This window comes from Canis lupus, chromosome 12 (assembly GCF_003254725.2).
Source record: "Canis lupus dingo isolate Sandy chromosome 12, ASM325472v2, whole genome shotgun sequence".
NCBI classification, from domain to species: domain Eukaryota; kingdom Metazoa; phylum Chordata; class Mammalia; order Carnivora; family Canidae; genus Canis; species Canis lupus.
Window position 1 is genome coordinate 49,315,216 of NC_064254.1, and position 16,415 is coordinate 49,331,630.

Sequence of the window (16,415 nt, forward strand, 5' to 3'; positions counted from 1 at the left end):
GGATTAAGGATCCTATAAATTGGTTTAAAGACGAACAGCACAAGTTAACAATGGGCAAAGATATAAAGTGGTGAGTCACAGGAAGGGAAATATAAATGGCACATACACACGAGAAAAGATGTCAACCTCATTAGTCATCATCTTTTGCCCATCAGATTGGCAAATTTTTCAAAAAATATTTATTTATTTATTTATTTATTTATTTATTTATTTATTTATTTATGACAGACATAGAGAAAGAGAGAGAGAGAGAGGCAGAGACACAGGAGGAGGGAGAAGCAGGCTCCATGCCAGGAGCCTGATGTGGGACCCGATCCCGGGACTCCAGGATCGCGCCCTGGGCCAAAGGCAGGCGCCAAATCACCGAGCCACCCAGGGATCCCCCAGATTGGCAAAATTTAAAAGGACTGGTAACAGCTAGTACTGGAAAGAACAAGGGAGAATGGACATTCATAAATTGGTGAAGGATACAACCTTTCAGGGGAAGTAATTAGTATTTCACAAATAAGCATCATCACCTTTAACCCACTTATGGGATTCTAACCCACAAAAATAAAAGCACCACTACTAAATATGTTCACAAACATGTTTATTGCAGCAATTTTTATAGAAAGGGAAAAAAACTGGAAAAACTGTTGAGAGATGGTAGCTGAATAAGCTGTGATTTGTGGGGCCCATGGATATTAAAGAAGTTTGCTTTAACCTGATGTGACTGACCTACAGGCATGCACATAGGAGATAGCTCTGTGAAAGAAGCAAGCTGCTGTTTGATTATTTCAAAGAAGGAAGTAATTTTAAAAAGCTGATTGTTGGGGCACCTGGGTGGCTCAGTGGTTGAGCATCTGCCTTTGGCTCAGGCCATGATCCCAGGGTCCTGGGATCAAGTTCCACATCAGGCTCTCTGTAGGGAGCCTGCTTCTCCCTCTGCCTACGTCCTCTCATGAATTAATAAAATCTAAGAAAAAAAAAGCTCTGATTGTTGAGAAAGGACAATACTGTGCTATCTGAAGCTCTTCTTCAAAGCTAGGGGACAGATGGAAAGGATGAGAGAAGTCAATACCGATGAGATGTTATAACCAGAAACACCTTAGAGACTATAAGGGATGCCAGTACTTTTATTCTGATCTAACATTTTGGCTCCTTACAGAGGTGGCGGGAGAGAGGCTGAGAAGGAGCCTGGCCTGTCGGTCTGAAGCACTGGACAGGTGCCTGGCAGGAGGGGAGAACTCTCTTGTTTCTGACTTCAGTGTCTCCTTGGGCTTTACTTGGAAGAGGAGTCATGTGAACACCTTATAAGAGCAGATCAGGGCAGGATCAGATCAACAGATGTCGGCCTCTTCTGGATCAGTTCAACTCAGGAAAAGGAGTGACAGTTCATATTGTGAATGAAGGATCTGCCTTCATGGTTATTACTGGGGACCACACTTCCACTGAGTCAAAGTAACTTCCGGAAGCAACTTATTAACTCAGAGAGGACCAGTCATGCGGAGCCCCTGAGTAGACCTAATCTCTACTTTAGGAAAACTAAAATGCCAAACTGGGAAAGGCATTTACCTTTACCCTAACAACCCTGTCCAAAATGCCCTTCTGAGAGGGGCTAAACGTGATCCTTGAAATGGCCTAGAGCTCTGGTAAACGTTTCCGCTTTCAGTGTTTAGAAATGCAAAGACCGTATTTCTTTTTGGAAAAGTAAATATATATATTCTTTAAGACTTTTATTTATTTATTCATGAGAGACACAGAGAGAGGCAGAGACACAGACAGAGGGAGAAGCAGGCTCCTCGCAGGGAGCCCGAGGCGGGACTCGCTCCCCATGTTGGGATCACGCCCTGAGCTGAAGGCAGATGCTCAACCGCTGAGCCACCCAGGCCTCCGAGGTAAAAATATTTTTAAAGGGCTGATATCTTTCAGGGAGAGACTAGTCCTGTTCACGACTATTTTATAGGTTGAATCTTCCTTTTGAGTGGTTCATTTAGAACTGAAGCGTTCTAGAGGGAGACAAGTGATGTGGCCAAACACACAGGAAAAACGCATGTGCTCTTGTTGGTGGCATTTAATTTGAAGTGACTTTTTTTTTTTAAGACTTTATTTTTTTTATTCATGAGAAACACACAGACACGGGGGGGGGGGGGGGCGGGGGAGGGGCAGAGACACAGGCAGAGGGAGAAGCAGGCTCCATGCAGGGAGCCCGACGTGGGACTCGATCCCGGGTCTCCAGGATCACACCCTGGGCCCAAGGCGGCGCTAAACTGCTGAGCCACCCGGGCTGCCCTGAAGTGACTTTAAGCCCATTTTCGGGATAGGAGAGAGACAAAAGGAGATAATCAGAAATGGACAGTTCCTTGAACAAATGCCAATGTCATGACAACACAACCCATTCAGCTTAATGGTGGGGTTCCCCTTAGGGGAGAGGCAAAGACAAAGACATTTGTCCTTTTCTTGAGACACCAATCCTCAGCAAGATAAGTCATTATGCTGATGAACCTGACCCACGGACTAGGCTTGTGCATCACGGGTACTTAGGAACAATGTGTGGGGGGGTGCGGAACCCAAAACTTCACCTAAGTTATGGTCAGTTGGAGGAAGAGGAATGAGTGAGGGAAGAGAGAGAGAGTACAAACGTTTCACTGTTTTCACAAAAACAGTCCTCCCGGGTCATGAGCACAGATGCCACTGGCTGGGGCACCTGGGCACACCCAAACCTGAGGGGATATGGTGTATTCAGACAGAAGAGTTCTCATTCAATTTTCCTTTAGCTAAATTAAATCCTTTCCGTATGTTTCTTTCTCCATCCCCCCACCCCCTCCGGCAGTAACAGAAGCGCCTGGACCAGGCTAGCAGGCCAAATGAGGAAGTGACCACAGGGCATCCCTGCAGTTGGCACAGGGAGCTTTGGGATCTATTTTCAAAACATGCCCTAACTAAAACCTCATGTGTTTCTTGCCAATCTTGCCGAGGCTGAATAAACCGCACGTGGCTCTGTGAAAAGGCACCTCACCCCGTGTGGCATTTCTGCTGTCTGGTTGGCTTAACATCCCTGCTTTACTAGGGGCTAATATCCAGGGAGGGCAGACGTGTACCGAGGGCGCTGGCCTAATGAGGACCACGCTTCATTTCCTCCTGTGGTTTCCAGATAAGCAGCTCTGAGGACGGACTTCTCACTGGGTTTGCTCACACTGCTCCCAAGGCAGGTCTGAGACCCAGGTGCCAGTCTCAGGTTGGTTCCTTGTCAAGCAGCCAGACAGCACCAGATCATGACACAGACTCCCTCAGATCTTTGCAGGGGCCTCTCATGTAACAGAGGGGAAGGGAACGAACGAAGCATCTCCTCTTTCCTCTCCTTAGCCATGTGAGTTTTGCTCCATCTCCCAGCATTGGTAAGATGGATGGAGCCTTTGGGAGTTTTTATCTATAAAGCACTAGAAGGCACTTTGCTTTCGAGGGGGCAGAGACTGCTACTCAACCCCACTACTCCTTAAAGTGACTTCTCATCATTTGTGGGGAGCTCAGGAAACGATACATTACACAGTTATGTGTGACTGACCAGGGTGCTTCTGCAGTGCCCCGGGGACCAGGATGGATGGCGAGTTCCCTGTACTGCAGTGGACAAGGGATGGCCCTGGGACTCCTGTCGACAAGGAAAACTTAAAGGGTGCTGCAGGAGCACCTGCTATTGTGGGTCTGTCTAGTGTCAATCAGTTTTGAAAGTGAGTCTCTATTTTACTTCACACTGAAGGGGTGCAGCACCAGGATGAGGGTGATGAGTACAGCATCCTTTCAAAGCAGATGGAGGAGAAAGGGAAGAGGAAGGGAGAGATCTGAAGTACCCGAGCATGCTTTCTTTCACACATTAGACTTAACCTTTTTTTTTTTTTTTTTTTTTTTTACTAAACAGCTTGCCTCTGCTTGTTGGGTACTGAAATATAGGTCAAATTTCAAGTGCCCTCTAGGACAAAAGTGGTTAATTTGGAATAACTCTGAAGCATTCTGCCTCTGTGGATGGGGGAGGCAGTCCCTTTCCTGTAACCTTTAATCTGGGGGTGGTGGGGCAGCAGGTGGAGTCCAGATAAAGGACTGCAAAAGTGGATCACATGCTTGAATTTATGCGGGTTCCCTACCTCCTGGCCCCTGTCCTGCACAGGACACGACTCACTGTCTGCTTCCGAGAACGATCCGGATTCGTCGCTGGAGTTGGTTCCATAAGACTGCTCACATTTAATTTGGGGTCGGACTTGGTTGTACATTCCATCTCCCATCAGGCCTGGTTCCTGATGTTCTGTGGCTAGGAATCTGGCTCCCTGGGAACAGGGCGAGGAGGAGAACTCACAGAGAGGGAGGCTGCAGGGTGAGCCCCCGCTCCCATCCTCTGCGTAGGAATAGGAGGAGCATGAGCTGGAAGTCCTGGTCCTGGTCTCCAAGGGGGGCGAGCGAGGGCAGACTTTGATTGGCACCGGGCAGCTAGTGTTGGGCCGTATCCTTCCTGGCAAATGGTCAGCCATCAGCCCACCGTGGGAGTAGGCCTGTGAGCTGGGGAGGGACTGGCCAGCCCCCACCCACAGACCCTTTGGCACCGGCTCAGAGAGGTCTTTGTCCAAACTGCTTACCCCAGAATACGAATGCACCGCAGTGCTCACTTGGTCACAAGCGCTCGAGGAGAAGATCACACTTCTCCGGTCCAGCTCTCCTTCCTGTTTACAGAGAGCCTCCAACCCAGGCCCCTTGAGGGGCGACCCCATGGTGAAGTTGGACACGTCCTTCTGGCCCAGGTGGGGCTGTCCGTAATTCCCCGGGAAAGGGGTGTAGTCAGTTTTAAGGTCACCCTGAGTGATCCCCTTGTCAAAAGGGCACGCTGAACTCCTGGCAAAGTGCTGCTGAGAGGTACTGGGCAGGCCAGACAACTCCACACTATTTTTTATGCTGAATAGAGACCTTAGACAGGAGGGGGAGGACACGCTCCTGGATCTCTCCAGGCAGGTGGCCCCGGCAGGGGGGGCGGGGGCGGGGGCAGGGCTGGGCTGTTTCCGGTCCATTTCCACGTCCCCCGCTCTGTCCTTGATGTCAGGCTCGTCTCCGGACAGGCAGAGCGCGATGCTCTCTTCCTCGTTCTCTTCACTGGGCGGCTCACTTTTAATCTGCCCCATGGCAAGGCCCGGCTTGAGGCTGTTGCTAGAGTTCTCTTCACTGAATGTGCTTGCAAAACCTGAGGTACTGTGTGATGATGCATTATAGACATTCTTGGTACATGCAAGCTGGTATTTCTTGTATCTGGGGTACTGCGTCAGCGCGTCCTTCTCCGAGGTCTCCTTGGTGTCGGTGGGCACGTCGGACTCGGGCAGCAGAGCTGCTTCCTTCTCGGCGACTGGGATGGCAGTGGCCTCAAAGCTGATGGGGTCTGCAAGCATCTGGTCCCGGGGGCACCCCAGCTTGGCCGTCTCCGAGTCCATGGTCTCCTCCTCCTCCTCCTCCTCCTCTCCCGCGGAGTTCTCACGGTCCTCGTGCGGGCGCTGGCACGCAGCATCCTTCCGGCACACGAACAGGCCATCCTCGCTGTTCAGGAGCTGGGTCTGCAGGAAGCTGAAGCAGGAGTCCTCCAGGTTATGCATGCGCAGGAACTCAGCACAGCGGATGACCTCGCGGATGTTTTCTCTGCTGAGTAATAGCTTGGCGGTGTAGGCGAACTGTAACAGCGGCCCAAAGCCCCTGGCCGTGACCTGCAAAACAAACAGGGAAATCGCCGACGTTACCATCAGCACCGCTATTGTCCCGAATCCCTCAACTGAAGCAGGATCACCAGACAGTGCTAATGTCCCAGAATAAAGACTGCAAAGGAGCAGTTAATCTCGCACTGGGTCAGCACTGATTCTGCTTCCAATAATTAGTGCCCGTCCCGTGCATGCCTCGGCTCCACTTCATCACCTGGCACAGGGAGTTGAAAATCACCAGGGTCAAGTGGCTAAACACGACCACAACGGGTCCAGTGTTTACACTTAATGAAATACCCTGGCAAAAATGCATGGTGACCATGGGAAGCCTATTAATTCCCCGCCCCCCAGTCAGTCCTGTGGAGGGCCCTTCTACGTAAGGGGTGCTGTGACACTTGCCCCCCACTTGAGCCAAAGGAAGCATTCTGTTTTTCTTGTCAACTGCAAAACTCGTGACACAGCCTGTTTAAAAACTGAAGGTCCACAGGGCTTGACAAACAGCTTTCCCTGGCTTAAAAAGTTAAAAAGTGACATTAAAAAGCAACTTGTGTCTTTCTCATTCATCGTGGTTTCCAGACGGGACTTTTCAGTCATCACGTCATACCTGATCTCACAGTGATACCAGAGATGATGACAATCCAAAGCATTGTTCTCAACAAGAAATCAACTCCTGGCCGGTGAAGAATGGGGGTTACAGAACTAAACAAACCGGCTGTCATTTCAATGGTTCAAGTTGCTGAGTGGCACAGAACGCAGGCTATCCCTTCCCTAATTATGAGCAGCAGCTTTGCCATGCAGCTTTTTTCCTACAAAATCTTTATAGAGGCTCAGCCTACTACTGTCAGGTGCTCCTTATCCTTTACATTTTATCAATTGAAAATGTGCTGTTTATGCACAGCTTTGCGTACGCACACACCCCCATACACACAGGGAATGACTTAGACAATTAGAAATACAATTGTTTTTTCAGATGGAAGTGGATTAAACGAGCTGGTGTTCAGGGCAGGCTTCCTCACCCTATATGCAAAACCTACACGCATCTTCTGGGTTCTTGCAAGCACTGCTTCCTCCATAGGAAGGGGAGGCAGATCTACGGATCATATGTATAAATTGAATGGAAGCAGCAATCATGGGGTCCTTGCTGGAAGCTCCAGTAGTGGTGATTACAAAACAACTGCTAAGGGAGTAGGTGTAGAGCAAGTTGAACTGGCCAGCTCTGAACACGTCCCACATGTACTGAGTTCACTGCAGCACACAGAGCCAAAACTCTTGTGAGGACTTATATCTGTTGCTTGAGATTCAACTTGGACACCACCTTCTCCAGGAACAGTCTCCCAACCTCTTAGAACAGATGATACCAGCCTCTCAGCCCCATCGCTAGGGTGAGGAAAATGTCCTGGACCCTCCCAGCCAGCACTAATTTTAATATGCGGCATTCTTTCCAGTAAGGGAAATTTCTTAGATATATAACAGAATGGGATTTTAATTGTTAATATTTTTGAAGGACTTTATATTCCAAATTAAAAAAACTCTGTCAGATAATGAGTCCCAAGATATTTGGTTAAAAAAAGAACACAACAAAAAAACACGACCGCTAGACTCACACTATAGTTCCACAAGGGCAATCACTGCCATCTCACTTTTATTATACTTAATTGGGTCTGTTTCTATGGTAAGACAGCAAGCTCCTTCAGATCAGGGACTGCTTCATTTCTCTTTATAACTCTGCATCTGATTAGGGTCTCTAACACGGTATACACCTGATAAAAGCATGTGTAGTACTGAAATGTCATAAGTCTAACTGTGCCCCTAACATACAGCTAACTGCAGTGTACAAATGTAACAACACGCTCTGTTTGGTGAGTACTGCCTCAAATTACTTTGGAGCAAGTCACTGTGTAAACCGACAAACCACACCCCAACTAATCAGAGGCAGGCAACAGTCCTTTTTTGTCCTAACCCCTAGTACCACGATTGAAACAGAGCTCATCTGGCCAGGCTTCGTGTCCTACTAAGCTGACGTGGTAACAGATTCAGCAAATGCAGTATCTATCTGCCATATCCATTTTTTGTCCCTAGGAACCTTTCAAAGGGAGTGCTAGGCAAGGAAGTACACATTTAGAAGTAACCAAAGGCAGTGATGGGAATGTCACATGACCCACTTCTTCGCTGTAACGTGACTTTGCCACAAAGAGAAGAATGGCCTAATCTAAGGCAGAGTCGACCCCTCCATAAGCAAGCATTTTCTGCTCTGCTCCCAGGCAGTCTACCAGTTGCTGACGGGATAACACACATCTCAAGTTTGGGTAGATGGGCTCAGTTTTTGCGAAAAGGGGGAAGCTCTCCTCAACGTCATTTATATTTTTTATATAGCCCTCCCTTATGGTCATTTCCTTGTTTTTTTTTTTTTTTTTTTTTTTTTTTTTGATGACATTGGTCTCAATAAGTCCTGCCACTGTCTCCTACTATGGCTGCTTTTAAAGAAAATTCCTAGAGAAACCAGGAACACCCTGGGGATGGTTAGACCAGTCACGGGCATCGCCACCTGCCACATGGCTACAAGGAGCTGGAGAAAGCCTCTCTATGCAGGGACAAGCTGATGCTTCAATGTATGAGTGGGCCTGAGGATGCCAATGAGCACCAATTTGCACATCCCAAATCCCATCACTAATCCTTTTGGGCCTAGAAGACATGATGAGCTTGAAATGATCACCATATGGTCACAAAAGAGTCATGATTAAAAAGAGAACTGTAAACTGTCATTCAAGTTCAAGGTTAGAGGAAATGGTGTCCTCCCCATGAATTTTCAAATTTCAAGAGTTTAAATCCTCTGTTTTGTCAAATTCAGTTCTGCTAAACTTTGCTCAGCTTGTGTGTGCAAGGCTGTGCCCAAGAAACCTACAATTTAGCTTTGTAACACACCTTAACAATGGAAAGTTAATTATCAAATAACATCAGTCAGCAATGGGAAGGCTGTTACAAGATTACATGATTAGCTGTCAACTGAGAAATCCTGGCCAGTTCAGGAGAGAAGGCTACTTCAGAGGTCTGTAGGGATCCTGTGAACACTTAAAAGCACAACACCTAGAGTGCAGTGAAATCGCCATGACTATGTCCACTCTGGGTCAAGAGTTGCTTTGATGCAATGGGTACCTCCTGAACCACTTGGTGTTCCTCCCAGGAATCCATCCCTGGTACACACTGGGATAAGCTGTAATAGCTCCAAATACACAAAACAGAAAAGCAAGTGCCTGTCACACATATAGGCCACGTCAAATTAGGTGGAGCCTTTCTAAGGACTGGGTTTAGCTTCCATCCTGGTAGCTTGCACGGTCCTTTCATTTTTAGGAATCGTTTAAACTCCCCCACTGTACTCAGAAAGCAAATATCCAGGTACCAGTGGAAAGCTATATGTTTATGAACCCAGGATCACAAAGCCTGCATTGTTATTTACTTTCTGTTTTTAACAAGTAAGGCCCTGATAATGGGAAAAATAAGAAGGGGTGGGAAGTGGAGAATCACACATAAAACTAACGACCCATAAAAATGTTATTTAAAAAGGTAATGATCATAAAGTTAAAGTGGAATGAAGTGGCTAGAAATAGCAAACCAGTTCCATTTCACTGGTGGTATTGGAGCTGTGTCCCGCTGCTCTAAGGGAAGCAGATATATCTCTCTTGCCTTCTGGTTGCTCCCAAGCAGGTGATGACCTTCTCCAGCCTTTGGCACACACAAGGCAAGTGGCCTTGACCTTTAGGTTTCAGGTCGGAAAGAAACAAGGTCAAACTACCAAACCTGTGCTATGCTGTGAGTCCACATGAGGATAAGGTATTGAAAATCTGACTCACTGAAACTATGACCCTTATTAACCTTTTGTTCCCGTGGGTTCTGAGGTATCCTCTCTATGCTTTTGATGAAAGTTAGATGAACTGATGAAAACTGAGCAGGCACGGGGCACGTTTGGGTGCTGTTTGTAAAGCTCCCTCTTTGGAGGTACACGGTTTGCTGCTGGACAGAGCTCCTGAAAGGAAACATCCAACAGTTTCCTTGCTCTGGATTGTTACAGAGGTCGGGCAGGTCGGCTTCAGCTGTAGATTGAAAACAGGGCTTGGGAATTTTTATGAGACTTGGAGCAGCGTTTTCTACTTAAGCTATGTGATTAAGGTCTTCTCAGTTGGTTCTGGCAGTACATACACGCGGTTGTAGCACTGAGCTCATCTCCAGAAGGCTGGTCAGATGGATGGGGAGATCTCAGGACTGTTTTCTAAGAGAAGGACGGCACACTTCTCAAGGCTGTCTAACTACAGGCTTTTACAAAACACAAAACCTTTTATCTTCAGCAACATCATGCATACTTCCCCCATGAAGCTGGATCTCATATACATGCAGGAGCTGGGAAGATGAAGGTAACAGAGCTATGCTGATGGGCTTTTTAAAAATTTTTAAAAATTAAAAATTTTAAAAAGATTTTATTATTTATTCATGAGAGACAGAGAGAGAGAGGCAGAGGGAGAAGCAGGCTTCACGCACGGAGCCTGACGTGGGACTCGATCCTGGATCCCCAGGATCATGCCCTGGGCCGAAGGTGGCGCCAAACTACTGAGCCACCTGGGTGGCTTTTTTTTTTTTTTTTTTAAGATTTTTTATTATTTATTCATGATAGTCATAGAGACAGGAGGGAGAGGCAGAGACACAGGCAGAGAGAGAAGTAGGCTCCATGCCGGGAGCCTGATGTGGGTCTTGATCCCGGGACTCCGGGATCGCGCCCTGGGCCAAAGGCAGGTGCCAAACCGCTGAGTCACCCAGGGATCCCAGGGCTTTTTTAATACAGTGAGCCACGGCCATCCTTCTGGGTTGTATTTTCATGGCAAGCACTTGTCAAAGAAAACAATATTGGTGACAACTCACTCTTCCTTTCCACCTCCACACTGCCCTGTGTCCCATCTTATTAAAAAAAAAAAAAAAAAAAAGACAAATTTGGCAATGAGGTGTCACTTCTAATCTTAATTTTCTATAATCACTATCCATATTATCATGCTTTTCTCTCCAAAGTAGCATGCTATACAAGCATACCACACAAGCGTATCTGGATGTATTTGTTAAATTAATTAACTTCACTCTTTCAACAAAGCTTTTGGTCATTTTAGTATTAATTTAGCTAAAGATAGAGCCAGAGAAACCAATCTTGTTTCCTTTCCCAAAGTAACAACAAAAAAACATTTAGGTTGATTTAGACGTATAAGTATATAATTTCATACATTTTTTTCCCCTAAAAAAAGTAATTGAATGTGCTAGTAAATGTGGCTTAAAAGCATAAAATTGGGGGGATCCCTGGGTGGCTCAGTGGTTTAGCGCCTGCCTTCGGCCCAGGGCGTGATCCTGTAGACCCAGAATCGAGTCCCGCGTCGGGCTCCCAGGCTCCACGGAGCCTGCTCCTCCCTCTGCCTGTGTCTCTGCCTCTCTCTCTCTCTGTCTCTCATGAATAAATAAATAAAATCGTAAAAAAAAAAAAAAAGCATAAAAATGTCTTTTCTCTCCTCTTCAGGCTTGAATTTGGGTCTGCAGCCACAATATAAAGTTCTTCTATTTGTAAATCTGCCCCTTGAGGTTCTCTACCTTATCTTTTAGTCACTATCTTTTGTTCATTCATTCATTCATTCACTCATTCCTTCACCAACCACTACTGGGCACACACTGCACAGTGGGTGAGAACTAAAACCACCTTTCTGGGATTCAAATCCCAGCTCTACTATGTACCGTGTGGGTAACTTGGGCTGGTTAGTTACTTAACCATTCTGTTTTTCAGTTTCTCAAACTGAAGAAGGGGATCCCAACAGTGCCTGTTTTGTAATAAAATCTTTGGAACAGGTTCTGGCATTGAGTAACAACTATATTGTTGCTATTGTTACAAAAATGAATAAAAATAGTTGCTTTCTCCAAGGAGCTAAGAGGTTGACCAGGGAGCCAGATGTTTCATACAAAGGTCTACAATGTAACCTAAGTATGTAACAGGTATTTAAAGGGTGCTAAGGGAGGACCACGCTGGCGCTGGCGGCAGAAACTGCTAAGAGAATGGTGTAAGCCTTCCTGGAAAAGGTGCTTTTGCCTTGAATGTTGAAGGCTGAACTGAAGTTTATCAGAATGAGACAAAGAATGACATGGCTCCCTCCCCCCTCTCCTTCTGGCTCTTCCTCCAATGCCACTTTATCTGCGAGGCCTTTTCTGGAACTCTCTTCACAACGGCCCTCATCCATCCTACCACCCAACTGGCTACATGATTTTCAGGAACATTAAACGAAGTACAGGGTCGTTCTGAGCATGGGGCCCTGCACCGGTTGTGCGCCTACGAATATAGCCCTGTCAACACATATGCCCTATCCACGCAGTTGAAATGGGCTCCCCGATTTTAGTGGGGTACATGACCTCCAAACAGTGGAACTACACTTGAGTTAACTCCAAAGGCTTGCTGGCATGGTTACTGAGGTCAGCAGCATAGGTCAGTGGTTACCAGCAGGATCATGGGTATCCTGGAAATACATGGTTAGCCTACTAAGGTACTTTTAGGTTGGTTAAAAAAAAGGGAAATCATATAGGTTCACTGAACAAAAATCTGGCTTGAATCCACTCATATGAAGACTGTAGGAGTCCCCACAATTGAAGAGTCATGGTCTCAGATTGGAGTCTCTTCATGGACTCAGACTCCCTGAAACTAATTCCTGGGAACTCTTGAGGAAGGATCCTACAATAACCTGCGTTTTCACTATAACTATTCCTGCCACAAGGGTTTGTAGAAACCTGTATCTTGTAATTTTTCTTGCTAAGTCATGAACTAAACATAAATCTTTTTAATTAGAAGAACTTTCATGAAAGTTATTCAGAAATTGTTCAGCTCAGAACTAAATCTATGCATCAGTGTGTCTGTGTATCCATCCATCCCCATCTGTGTATTAAAGTAATATTACTTTAATATAAACAGGAAAATATAAATAATTCCGACCAACTACTAACTTCGACTTCTATAATTTAATTTACTTTAGTCTGACATTATAAACTCACATGCTATTTGTTTACTATCGTCTCTTGGCCTCATGCCAACTCTTTTTCTGTTCCTCTCTGTAATGCTGGTAGACTACGTTTCTCAGGCTTTGCTGGTTGACTTCTCATTGGATTTTGCCAATAGGGGGGCACTGGTGGGATATCAGAAAGTAGGAGGAAAGAAGCTGTGGTTCCTTGGGTTTCTTGTTCTCTTTCTTTCCTTCCCTGGTGGTGTGTTCTGGAGGAGGCTGCATCCTTGACTCCCTGCTGGAGTTTCTGGTAAGAGTTGTCTGCTCCACAGGTACAGCTCCTGAGGCATCAGCCCTTTCTCTAGGCTCAGAGGAGCCTTTTATCCCCTCCGGCCCTAGGAGTGGTAGCTGCTTCCTACAATCATTAATTACTGAGTTAATTCTCCTTCCCCTTTCTGTTCTTCCAGTTTTCCAACACCTGTGTAACCAATTCCTTGTTTTATATCCCCTCTGTTTGAAACACCTGGCATGGTTTCTGTTTCCCTGACTCAATCCTCATCCACTTTACAGACAAGGAAGCCAAAAAAGGTGAAGCCCAGAAAGCCCAGAAAGGTGAAGGGATTTTCCCAAAGTCACACAGCTGGTCAGCCAGGGTTTAACTCAAGTATTCTGACTACAGCTTTCAATTCTCATTCTCCTTTCTCACTCAGGTATATATGGTTATATTTCTCAGGTAAGTGACAGGCAAAATTTATATATGATACAAATACTCTATTCATATTTTCTCTAAAAGTATACAATGAAAACAGGAAATCTCCCTTCTGAAAGATTACATAATGAAGTTCATGGAATAATTTAAAAAAATCTAATTTCAGTATAAGTGTAGATCCTAAAATAGGTATAAAATAGTAGTAACTTTTTACAGTTTTCAGTGTAAAATGAAAGTGAAAAGCATCCCACTCACTGGTAATGAAGTGGTAAAACCTGCATCTAGGTTTATAGTTTCATTTGAAAAACCACCTCCAACCGAAAATTATTTTTTAAAAGAAGATTTAAAAAAACTACCTAATTTTCATTTTAAATGACCCTTCCCCCTTCAGGAAACCAATGATCTTCCTAGACCAGAATTCTCTTGAGTCAAGGTTTGGTTTTACCTTCTCAACCCATCCAGTCATTTCAAACCAATCATCAACCACTTGATCTTCAACCAGAAAACAAAACATTTTTTAAGTCTTCCAGTGTTGAGAGGTTCAGTCTCTCACCAGAGCCCTCTAAGTTCTCCATAGCAAGCCAAAATTCCCATTCCAGAAACCCAACCAGTTATGAGCCCTTATAGCCCCCTCACTGCTCTCCTTGGAACCATCTCGAGTTTGTCTATATCCCCAGCAGCGTATCTGGATTGAGTAAATACTCCTGTGAGGGGTATGGAGGACTGAACTATCACTTCCCTCAAGTTTAGAGCCTATTTTCTAGGAGTGCTGACTAAAGTTTATTTCATTGTCACTTATTACTTGTGGTGTTATCAATGAACATCTCCGAGGTTTTTTTTCCCAGCAAGTGTCACTATTAAGCCAGGTGTCCATCTTAATCTTGCAAAATTGATTTTTTGACCCAAGAGTATATACTTGTCTCGATATTCAGATTTATTGTCCAGATAAATTGTTCCTATTATACAAATTGCTCTTCAATTTTTTAAAGATCTACTTTCTTCCTTTCTTTTTAAATTATGTCATTTTCTGATCTCCAGACTTCTGATGCTTTCCTAGTTTCTGCAATTTTTCAAAGATTTTGACCATAACATGTTGTTCCATAATCATGTCTAATTTTTTTCTGTAGTTTGGAGGCTTTACTTCATCCACACTGGGAACTTAGTATTTTCTCATTATTCATCTACCTGGGGTTTACATTACCTTCTCCAAGTTTTACTTACTTCTCCATCAAATAGACATTCTCCTTGAAACATAATATGGAGGTAACTCTGGACTCTTTGCCATCCTCAGTACTAAAATTGTCAGCCCTAAGACCAGCTGTTGGTTTCCTTGATTTCTGGCTCTAAAGAGACCCATACATCTATTTTCCTTGTCTGTTTAAACCCACATGTCCATTGGTGGATGAATAGAAAAACAAAATATTGTATACAAAAACAATGGAATATCGTACAGTCTTGAAAAGGGAAGAATTCCTATCATATACTACAACATGGATAAATCTTGAGCCATTATGCTAAGTAAGATGAGCCAGTGAAAAAAAGGCAAATGCTGTACGATTCCACTTATACAAGGTATCTGAGGTAGTCAAATTCATAGATACAGAAAATAGAATGGTGGGACTGAGGTCAAGGAGAAAAGGGAGGATTATTGTTCAATAGGTTCAGAATTTTATCTTGTAAGATGGCAAGAGTTCTGGAGATCTGCTTGGTTTCATAGCAATATGAATATTCTTTAAGTAAGATGAATGTTTGATGGATGTCAGTACACTTAGTTTAAAATGGTTAAGATGGTAAATTTCATGTTTTCTTTTAATTGCAATAAAAAAGTCTTGAAATATTTCAGACTATGTAAAATGTCCTCTTTGACTATCACATTCTCTAAGATGGTATCTCTTTCTTCTAAGGATCTTCTCATGTGTACTCCTGTCAATTCCTTTTAGTTAGTCAATATTAGGACTAAAACAGCAATTCAACTCTTGTACCCTCTACCCTCTTGAAGGTGAAACTGCCTATATGGCAAATCAAGAACTACTCAGGTATTCTTTTCTTCATTGAAGGGAATTATAGTAGCTATTCATATAGTTGAAGTTCTGCATCATGCTTCTCCCTAGCTATAATTTTGTAAATATGGAGTTGTGTCTCACAGCCATATTTCAGTGTGATGTCCTTTTGCTCATTAGGTTACTAAGAAATTCTATTTATCACCCTGGCAGTAATCTCCAATTCAATTTTTTAATTACTCCTGCTTCCCCTACTGATGGATAGACATTAGAGACTATAAGTATTGCTTCTGTCTTCTCCTTCTCCTTGGTTTAGCCAACAGTTCACCATATACTTCACACTTTTATATCAATGTCAAACCTGCTTGCTTCTGCAATAATTGATGTCATGAGTTTAGCAGGATATTCATCTCCCTTCTTCTCTGACCATTTTCAGTTTAAAGCATGAGCCCTGTGTACTGCAGGTTCTTTATAACTATTAGTTGAACTGAATTGAGCTAACCCTAGTAATGCCCATGGGGTCAAGCAGACAGTTTGAATCCTTCCTTCATATGACAATCCATCACATATTTGAAGACATCTGTCAAGCCCGGTTAGGGATTTTTTTCTTTAAGAACTGAAGTCAAATACCCACCATTTGCTTCAACGTGGATGGAACTGGAGGGTATTATGCTGAGTGAAGTAAGTCAGTCGGAGAAGGACAAACATTATATGTTCTCATTCATTTGGGGAATATAAATAATAGTGAAAGGGAATATAAGGGAAGGGAGAAGAAATGTGTGGGAAATATCAGAAAGGGAGACAGAACGTAAAGACTGCTAACTCTGGGAAACGAACTAGGGGTGGTAGAAGGGGAGGAGGGCGGGGGGTGGGAGTGAATGGGTGACGGGCACTGGGGGTTATTCTGTATGTTAGTAAATTGAACACCAATAAAAAATAAATTAAAAAAAATAAAATAAAAAAATAAAAAGCCAGTTTGTTAAAGCAAAAAAAAAAAAAA

General features: G+C 44.4%; 1 protein-coding gene across 6 annotated transcripts in view; it reads right to left on the reverse strand.

Moving 5' to 3' along the window:
• The window catches only part of BACH2 (BTB domain and CNC homolog 2), a 358,938-nt gene that overhangs the window by 18,258 nt on the left and 324,265 nt on the right, over positions 1–16,415 (reverse strand). For 5 of the 6 annotated variants that reach the window (XM_049092371.1, XM_049092370.1, XM_025444343.3 and 2 more), the window contains one exon: positions 4,119–5,711. In XM_049092371.1, coding sequence (XP_048948328.1) covers positions 4,119–5,711 — 1,593 coding nt within the window. The remainder of the gene's footprint in view (positions 1–4,118; positions 5,712–16,415) is intronic. The other variant, XM_049092374.1, reaches the window with a different exon arrangement.